The 10,250-nt window shown below is 39.4% G+C and overlaps 1 protein-coding gene across 8 annotated transcripts in view; it reads left to right on the top strand.

Moving 5' to 3' along the window:
* CEP295 (centrosomal protein 295kDa) overlaps positions 1 to 10,250 on the top strand; it is a 49,490-nt gene that overhangs the window by 18,713 nt on the left and 20,527 nt on the right. For 7 of the 8 annotated variants that reach the window (XR_826632.1, XR_826633.1, XM_010855174.1 and 4 more), the window contains exons 12-16: positions 1,092 to 1,229; positions 1,689 to 1,786; positions 2,047 to 5,473; positions 6,463 to 6,616; positions 6,759 to 6,902. Coding sequence is in view for 6 of the 8 variants with exons in the window: in XM_010855174.1 (XP_010853476.1) it covers positions 1,092 to 1,229; positions 1,689 to 1,786; positions 2,047 to 5,473; positions 6,463 to 6,616; positions 6,759 to 6,902 (3,961 nt within the window). In the remaining 2 variants the exon portion in view is untranslated. The remainder of the gene's footprint in view (positions 1 to 1,091; positions 1,230 to 1,688; positions 1,787 to 2,046; positions 5,474 to 6,462; positions 6,617 to 6,758; positions 6,903 to 10,250) is intronic. The other variant, XM_010855175.1, reaches the window with a different exon arrangement.

Genomic DNA, 10,250 nt, shown 5'->3' on the forward strand with positions numbered 1-10,250 from the left:
TCATAGCTTTTATAAAAAATACATCTGAGGGTTGATAATCTTATGAGCCATTGTTTTTTCTCAGATAAATGCTTTCTAATCTGTGTTGTAAAGCAGTATTGTCTAATAGATTCTTCTACAGTAATGGAAATATTCCATATCTGTGTCAAGTATGGTAACTGTTAGCTATGTGGGCTGTTGAATATGAGTAGAGCAACTGAAAAAACTGAATTTTAAATTTTGTTTTGGATTGCTCTAAGTTTTAATAGTCACATGTAGCTAGTGACTACCATATTGAAGGAAGGTAAAGACAGGAACTCAGCTATAGTCACTCTTGCTTGATGAGGAATAGGTAGTATCAGATTGAAACATTTTTAATTTTGAAAATTAGATCATTTCTAGCAGAAGTGTGCCGCTTAATAAAGCTTCACATAGATTCCCTTTTCTGTTCATTCCTTGTTTCTTATGTATATTTCAAGGACTAGAAGGTGTTGGATTTAGCAGGCAACCAGTTAGACTAGTCCTTGTCCTCATGAATCGTAGTTACTTTAACATAGATGTTTTTATTTCTTGGATTTGTGTGTGTGTGTGTTGGTATAATTTTAGAGTTTATCATGCCTCTGCCATTGTCTTCCCATCTGTTTCATGCCTGACAGTAAAGACTGAATGTTGTTCACTATACTGTTATTTAACTTCTAGATAACTGCACCCTTTTACGAGTATGCCTAAGAAATCAAAGTGTTGTGGGAGGTCTTGATATTTAATTTCTTAGGCATTATCCTTACCGAAAACAGGATAAGAGCTAAAGATGTGAACACAGAATTTGCTACTTCTCTGGAGGTGGTGCTTCAGTGGTGATCAAGGTTTCCCTGTGCTCCCAGGAAATAGAAATAGTTAATATGTTTATTTTTAGTTCTCTCCCTTCTCCTTTCCCCTTTCTCCATCTCACTCCTTTCCTTCCTCTGGCAGTGGCAGGAACAGATAAAATATCACCACTTTCTTCTTGGAGAATTGGTACTCTTGGGGATGAGACCTATTACTTTTCATTGTAATGCATGTAAACTTTGGTATGAGTTTGTTGTTAATAGATCAGTAGTATTTTTGTTACTTAGATAATGGAAATAGAAGAACAGAAGCAAAAGCAGTTGGAATTGCTTGAACAGATTGAACAACAGAAGTTAAGATTAGAAACTGATTGCTTCAGAGCTCAGCTGGAAGAAGAAAAAAGAAAAAAAACTCAACAGACTGGGGTAGGATGTAGGAAATCTCATCCCTGTGTAGACTGTTGGAGGATAAGAACAATCAATCTTAGTGTTCAGAAAAGTAAAACACCTTTCTAATTTGTGTTTGATTATCTTTTTTTAAAGTATATATGTATATGATTATATAAACCTGATTGATATATATATATATGTGTATAAGTAAGTTTATACAAACCTGATGACTCTCATCTTTCAGTTTCTAGACAGTGCTAATACAATGACCATAACTTGTATGTAATAGGTATGTTGAGCTCTTGAACTTCCTTGACACTAAACGAGAGTGACAGATTACTTCATTTCTCAACAATGGAAGTGCCAGTCTTTTTTAAGAAGAAAAAAAAAAAAGGCTATATGGAAGTTTACAATTATAGAACTTCAGTTTATGTAAAATACTCTAGTACTTGTTTCTGTATTTGCCTTTTGATTAGTAGCTTTGTCTTTTACTAGGTCAGCACTGCTCCAACATCATACACCATATGTTCTGATGAAGATAGGCACAGGCAGATGATTCATATTTATCAGCAACAGCTATTACAGCAAAACAGGTATTAATTAGGGTACAGTTTTTATGTGATATTGTGTGGCTACATTTTCAGGGTTTATTATTTGGTGTATATGAAGATCTTAACAGGATTCCCTTTAGAATTATGACATGTAGATTTCTCAAAGAGCAATGTTAATAGCATTGTTCCATTTCTGCCTTGATTATGGCCATCCCTAGATTGAATGTAATGTATAAACACTTGAGAATGTAGGTTGTTTTTGTTTTCATCAAAAAAGAGTAACATTTGTTTGTTTTGGGTAGGTTTCACAAGCAGTCTGTTGAAACAGCCAGGAAGCGATTACTTGAATATCAGACAATGTTAAGAGGAAAGTACCCATCCATGTCAGCTACGCCAGTGATACCTGATTCTGTTACATCAGTGCCACCACCAAAATCTGAAAGACCCAGTGTTCCATCAGAGCATGAGGATCAAGGTCAGAGACCCAAACTGAGTCCTGACAAACAACCTGTACAGATCTCCAAATTAGAGCAAGATTCTCAGGTTTCAAGACAGAGTCGCTTTCCACAAAGACAGGTAGAAACAACTGAAGCATTAGTCACTTCACATGTTTTAGCCAAGCAAGCTTTGGAATCAGAAGAACACCAAAAGCAACTCTCACAGACTGAAGTACAACAGAGAGACTACAAATTGGTCGCTAAAGATTCTCAAATGCTTTCAAGGGCTTTATCACATGATAAGCCACTGACAGTACAGGATGCTAGAGAAAGAGCTGAAACATCTGGGGCAACAGCTTTTCAAAGTTCAGACTCCCAGCAAGTGTTCTCAGAGAACAATGAAAGTGTATCTTCTAAGTTAATTGAACCATCTTCATTCTTACCATTGGTAGCTGAGCATTCTTTTAGTTCTCTGCCTACTAAAGTCGAGTCTGGAGAAATCCAGCAGCCCTCTTCAACTGCGAGCAAAGGTGTAGTTTCTGTAAGCCACTCTGTAGCTGGCCAAATGCAGGATAAGTCTTTGCCATTCTCAGAAAATATCATAGCCCAGCAAAGTAATTTGAAGGCTCTCCAAGAACAGTTAGACCTACAGAAGGAAGTTCTTCGGACAAGACAGGAAGCTCAGGAACAATTGCTTTTGTGTAAACAGAAAGAGTTGGAAGGGCAAACTGGCCTTTCTATATTCCTTCCTTTAGTACCTCTGAATTCATTTGCTTCACTGCCTTCAGCCCAAGCTGAGTCAAGGAGAATCCAGGAATCTTCTCCAACCAAGAAAGAGACTGGTGTTTCCTCAGGCCATCCTGGGGTCCCACAGCTTCAGGATAGGCTTAATTTTAAATTTTTCCAAGAACAGTTAAAAACGCAGAGGGACAGCCTTCAGGCTAGGCGGGAAGCCCAGGAAGTATTATGTGTGCATAAACAGGATGAGTTGGATGGGAGAGTATGGGCTGAACAGACTGGGTCCTCTTCTCTCCCACCTCAAGTAGCTCAGCATACATTTACTTCACTGCCTTCTGCTGGTCCTCAGTCTGGAAAAATCCAGGACCAGTATTCATCTAAGACTGAGAAGGAGCATTTCTCAATCCAGACTGAAATGCCCACATCTCAGGATGGGTCTTTAGGTTTCCCACAACAGTTCCAACCTTTGCACGATTGTTTGAAGTTGCTCCAAGAGCAGCTGATTACACAGAGGGATGCTCTCCAGGCCAGGCATGAAGCCCAAGTGGAATTACTTTCACGTAAACAAAGGGATTTGGAAGACGCTAAGTCTGTGCAGATGAGTTCTTCGTTCCTGCCAGTGGTCACTCAACATTCACTTGCTTCACAAGTTTCAGCTAAAACTGAGCCTAGGAGAATTCAGAACTTTTATTTCTCTGAGAGGGATAGTGTTATTCCCTCAAATAATTTGGTAATGCCAGCATCTCAGGATGCGTCTCTTAGTTTTCCACAGTATAGTCTGCCACGGCAGGAAAATTTAACAGCACTCCACAATCAGTCACACGTTCAGAGGGTAATACTTGGCGATAAACAAGAAACTCAGGAATTTGTACACAAACAAAGTGAATTAGAAAAAATTTTCCCTTCTGAACAGACTGGCACTTCTTTGTCTCAGGGAGCTGAATCTGAAAGATGCCAGGAATACATGTCATTCAGGAGTGACAGTACTGTTCCCTTGAGCCACTGGAAGATCCCAAGATCTCAGGAAAGACTTCTGGGATTTTCACGACATACACAACCTCTGCAAGGTAATTTGGAAGGACAGCAAGAACAGTTAGACAGAGAAGAGGAGGCCCTTCAGTTCAGCCAGAGATCCCAAGGGAATGTATCTTCTGGACAGACTTGCCCCTCGTTCACACCCCGGTTAGGACAGCTCTCTCTTACTTCGTTGCCTTCTGCTGAATCTCGGGAACCTCTTTCAGCAGAGAGTGAGAGTAGAACTCCTTCAAGCCGTTTTCAGATCCCGGTGTTGCAGGATAGACTTTGGAAGTTATCACAGCTTATACAGCCTCAGCAAGATAACCTGAAGTCACTCCAAAAACAGTTAGCTACACAGAGGGAAGCCATCATTCAGTCTAGGCAGGAAGCTCAGCAAGAATTTCTTTTGTACAAACAGGGTGAGTGGAAGGGAAGAGTGTCTCCAGAGCAGGTTGTCACCTCCTCCTTCCTACCCCAAGTCATACAGCCTCTTGCTCCATTACCTCCTAGTAAAGCTGGTAGAATCCAAGAACCTTGTTCAACTAAGAGTGATAATATAGTCTCCTCAGGTCATTCTGAGATACCAAGGTTGCCTGATAGACTTTTAGGTTTACCACAGCCTGTTTTGCCTCAACAAGATTATCCAGTCACATTTCAACAAGAACATTTGTATGCCCAGACAAACCCCCTTCCATGTAGCGAGAAAATCCAAAGAGAGTTGGTTTTGCCCAGACAATATACACTTGAGGGAAAGTCACCTGAGCGTTTTGTCCAACCTCACCATGGTGATTTAAAGGCCTATCAACGGCAGTTAGATATACAGAGGGAAGTCCAAGAAGAATGCCTTTTGCAAACACTAAGTAAATTGGAAAAAGGGGTCTCAGCTGAGCAGACCACCGCCTCTTCATCCTTATCGCACGTAGCACTGCCTGTTGCTGACTCTAAAGGAATGCCAAAGTGTTTTCCAGCTAGAAGTGACCTTGCTGTTTCCTCAAGTCATCCTGAGATTCTTAGACCTCAGGAGAGGCCTTTGCATTTATCCCAGGCTGTTTTGCCTCAGCAAGACCATGTGTCCACACAGTTGGGCCTTCAGGGTGAAGTGCTACGTTTTAGTGAAAAGGCCCAGGAAGAACTGCTAAGAGTCAATCACACAAAACTGATTGAAGGTGATGCTTCTGGGCAGCCTGTGCCCTCTTTGTTTCTACCCAAGGAAAGAGAACATTCGTTTATTCCACTACCTTTTGCTGAGGTAAAATCTCAAAACATATGTGAATTGTATTCAGCCAAGATTGAATATGCAGCTCCCTCTAGTGCTTCTGTGAGCCCAAGACTTCAAGATAGAATTTTGAGTTTTTCACAACCCATCTTTGCTCAGCAAGATAACTGGGGACTTCAGAAGCAGTTGGAGCTACAAAAAGAAGTTCTGCCTTTTAGTCAGAAAGCCCAAGAAGTATTGCTTGTACCAACACAGACAGCCGTGCAGCAACAGACACAGAAACATCGGGAGACTCTGAAGGATTTCTTCAAAGACAGCCAGGTATGTATGAAACTTGAATATCTAAGAATGAAACATCACCAGTAACCCGATGACTCAGGTAACTCAGCCAAACTACTTATTTTACTCCTAGGCTGAAATAGTAAGTTATTAGTTATTGAGAATAAGTGGTTTGAACTTAACTGTGCTTTAATTTTCTACCTTAAATAACATGGGATTTAAAACATAAAAATTCATCTGCCTTGCATGGTGTTTATGAGGTTAATAGTTATTTGAAGCCCAACTAATTTCAGCCAGTAGTTTGATACAACCAAATGCAAACATCATTAAAAATGTAGGCCGTGTTTTGATGTTTTGTCATAAAGAGTTTTGAGCTTACCACAAGATTAAATTGTAAAATAACTAGTTAGCAGAATTTCTCTTAGGCAAATAGCAGACTTTGCTTTCTCTAGAGCATTTTGTTGACATTTGTATAGAATCAAAATGAGTACCATCTTTTTCTTTAAGTGACAGTACTAACACCTGGTATAAAAGTGGTGTGATTTTAGGCTCATGGACCTGCTGCTGTGACTGAATTGTTGAGAGGACTCTGGTTTCTATTCATAGTTTCTCTATATGGGGGACAGTATACCTCCCTATATATGAATGTGTCTATTGTATTTTAAAAGACTGTTTCCTAAATTTATGAGTTAGCCTGAACAGAATTCTATAGTTCTTTTGATGCTCAGGAGAAGTTTGAATTCATGAGAATGTGAGGTCTAGGGATACTCAAATCTAATCTTGAAAGGTGCAGTGGAGGCTGTTTTTGAGGTTCAAGGCTGTGACTGGTGGTTCTTTTCAGTGGAATTACTACCCTTTCAATATTAGAAGTACTTCTAATTTTTTTTTTAATCTATAGATAAATTTGTAATAATGTAGTTGGAGCTGTTTGTTTGCTTGAGGTACTAATTGAAGGAGTTACAAATCTAATAACTTCTTCACATGACCCTTCATCCTGTGTCATCCCCACCTTCATCTATCTACTTTTTCAGGAAAGTAAGCCCACAGTTGAAAATGATTTTGAAACCCAGAAGCTCCAAGAATGGCTTCCTCATCTCCACGATCAAAAAAACATTGGTCCTGCAGACAGGAGCAACTGTGATGATTATCAGCTCCTTTCAGAAGGTAGTAATGCCAAGCAAAGTGGTAAGATACTAATAATTGCATTCTGTTGTACTCATTATCCTGATGATGATTCTTTGCTTTCACCTCCTGCACTTGCTAATTGAAGAACTTCATTGTGTTAACAGATCTGTATTGTGCCTGACTTTGTCTTTTGACTTGATAGGTGTGCATCAGGACAAAGAACTGGGTAGGAAATCCTCAAAACCACCTGTAGCAAAAATAAGAGGTGGATTGGACTTGAACCAACATGAACTTAGTGCCATACAAGAGGTAGAATCACCAACAAGTGGCAGAACTTCTATACTAGGTAAAAAGTTGGTTTGATAAAGTGATTTTTTAATAGTTTGCTAGTTTTCTATAGTTATTTCAGGATGCTAAATATTTTGTGGCTGTTGAAGAAACGTAGACCGTGAGTACTCATGAAGGGGAAAAAGTGGTTTATATAAACAGTATTTTAAACGTGGACTTAAAGAAATACATCATTAGGTAACTAAATTCTTTATATATGGGAGAAAGCAATTTATTGTAGACAAAAATTCTTTGTTCTCCTTATTCTGACATTCTTGCTTCCCTCTGCTTCTGCTAGGTTGCTTCAGTTGTGTCTGACTCTGTGCAACCCCATAGATGGCAGCCCACCAGGCTCCGCCGTCCCTGGGATTCTCCAGGCAAGCGCACTGGAGTGGGTTGCCATTTCCTTCTCTGGTTCTTTCCTAAACCGGTTTCTTTAGGACATAACTCTTTTTTCTTTTTTTTTTTTCTCTCTCTCTTTTCCCGTGCTGCTGTTTCACCTCAGTACCTTCACTGCTCTTTTCCTGTATCTTTCACAGGATAATTATGGTGCTTAAAATCCTGGCTCTAAGAACATGTATATTTCTTTTCTGTGCTTCTTCAGAGATCCAGTTATCTGGAAAAATTTCTTCTGGTGATCCTTAATAAAAGCTTTATTTTCATTTTATAATTGTTTTTAGATTTTATACTCAACCAGATAGTTTTATTGATCAAATTTATCAAAGCAGACTCTTTGAAGGGGGAAAATAAGCTTTGTTAATAGAAGGGTGCATGGAAGTTTACTATTGATACTAGCTATTTAGGTCTTGTGAAAGTTGCTCAGTCATGTCTGACTCTTTGCAACCCCATGGACTGTATAGTCCCTGAAATTCTCCAGGCCAGAATACTGGAGTGGGTAGCCTTTCCCTTCTCCAGGGGATTTTCCCAACCCAGGGATTGAACCCAGGTCTCCCCCATTGCAGGCAGATTCTTTACCAGCTGAGCCACAAGGGAAGCCCATTTAGGTCTTAAGCCATAAAATATTGTACTTTTGTTTCTGGCTAAAAGAGTTTAAGAAGGTAGAGATTCTGAATAACTCTTGAGTCATTCCACATTTTGTTTTCTTCTTAATGTCTTATGGAAATTATAACATAAAGTAAGTATTCTGTTCATTACTAGGCTTTGGAAGTTTTGCTTCATTTTGCACTATTTGGTAAACAAAACTATTCAGGAATAGAATGGTGATTGCCCTGATTCAGATTGAGCGTTGGGAATTTCTCACCATTGAGTCCTGTAAATTAATGAGTTGTGTTTGAGATTGCAAAAATGTCCTCTTGCTTAGAAGGGAATGCTATATATTCCTTCACCTACACCTCCTTATCCTTTAGCCCTTTTTCAATGAAAAGTACCCGATGTAAGTCTTAACAGTTTCCTTGTCTGTACCTCTCCAACACCCAACAGATTACCAGCTCTTTTCAATTCTAGATGATCCACTCTGTTTCCATTCCCACTACCGTTTCTAGTTGATTCACTTGTTTCCATTCCCACTACTACCCTTTTAATTCAGGCTGTCATTTCTTTCTTTTTTTTTTTAATTTATTATTTTTTTAATTTAAATTTATTTATTTTAATTAGAGGCTAATTACTTTACAATATTGTATTGGTTTTGCCATACATCAACATGAATCCGCCACAGGTGTACATGTGTTCCCAATCTTGAACCCCGCTCCCACCTCCCTCCCCATACCATCCCTCTGGGTCATCCCAGTGCACCAGCCCCAAGCATCCTGTATCCTGCATCAAACCTGGACTGGCGATTCATTTCTTGTATGATATTACACATGTTTCAATGCCATTCTCCCAAATCATCCCCCCTCCCTCTCCCACAGAGTCCAAAAGACTGTTCTATACATCTGTGTCTCTTTTGCTGTCTCGCATACAGGGTTATTATTACCACCTTTCTAAATTCCATACATATGCTTTAGTATCCTGTATTGGTGTTTTTCTTTCTGGCTTACTTCACTCTGTATAATCAGCTCCAGTTTCGTCCACCTCATTAGCAATGATTCAAATGTATTCTTTTTAATGGCTGAGTAATACTCCATTGTGTCTATGAACCATAGCTTTCTTATCCATTCATCTGCTGATGGACACCTAGGTTGCTTCCATGTCCTGGCTATTATAAACAGTGCTGCAGTGAACATTGGGGTACACGTGTCTCTTTCAATTCTGGTTTCCTTGGTGTGTATGCCCAGCAGTGGGATTGCTGGGTCGTATGGCAGTTCTATTTCCAGTTTTTTAAGTAATCTCCACACTGTTCTCCATAGTGGCTGTACTAGTTTGCATTCCCACCAACAGTGTAAGAGGGTTCCCTTTTCTCCACGTCCTCTCCGACACTTATTGCTTGTAGACTTTTGGATCGCAACCATTCTGACTGGCGTGAAATGGTACCTTATAGTGGTTTTGATTTGCATTTTTCTAATAATGAGTGATGTTGAGCATCTTTTCATGTGTTTGTTAGCCATCTGTATGTCTTCTTTGGAGAAATGTCTGTTTAGTTCTTTGGCCCATTTTTTGATTGGGTCATTTGTTTTTCTGGAATTGAGCTATACGAGTTGCTTGTATATTTTTGAGATTAGTTGTTTGTCAGTTGCTTCATTTGCTATTATTTTCTCCGATTCTGAAGGCTGTCTTTTCACTTTGCTTATAGTTACAAACCCCAATGTCTCCCTGTTTCCAGCCTAGCGTTACTTTCATTCATTTTTCCATGGTGTACTCAGAGTAATTTGCCTCTATTGCCCTGTGTTTAAAACTCTTTGGTAGTTTCCCCTTGACTGGAGGGTAAGTCTAAACTAAGTCTTAACTCCCTAACTTCATCCACCAGGGCCTTCATGATCTTGCTCTCTCCCTTCAGGGTTGAGTTTGGTGCCACTTTGTGGCATAAACTTTGCCTGGACTATCATGTGTCCTTCTCGTGTGCTCTTTGGGAGCTTTCGTCATAGCCTTTATCACAGTTCTTTGGGCAGTAATTTAATCACATAATTAAAGGCAACTAGTGCTAAAAGATTACAGCATGAAACAGTATTTCTTCTTGCCCCTACACACCCCTCACCCCTTAATCCTACTCACCAGACACAGTCACTTTTCAAGCCTCCTTCGTGCTTCTTCTTGTATTTGCTTCTGTAGTTGGCAGTGGATTTTAGTAAAAACTAAGCCAAATACTAAACACCACTAAAATAATTTCAGATCACATCATTTTCTCTATTTGTGGGAACACCTTTTAGTTGGAAATTGAATGATACATTCTTTTTTTTTAATTGAAAGATAATTGCTTTACAGAATTTTGTTGTTTTCTGTCAAACCTCAACCTGAATCAGCCATAGGTATA

This window comes from Bison bison, unplaced genomic scaffold (assembly GCF_000754665.1).
Source record: "Bison bison bison isolate TAMUID 2011002044 unplaced genomic scaffold, Bison_UMD1.0 scf7180017864356, whole genome shotgun sequence".
Taxonomy (NCBI): Eukaryota; Metazoa; Chordata; class Mammalia; order Artiodactyla; family Bovidae; genus Bison; species Bison bison.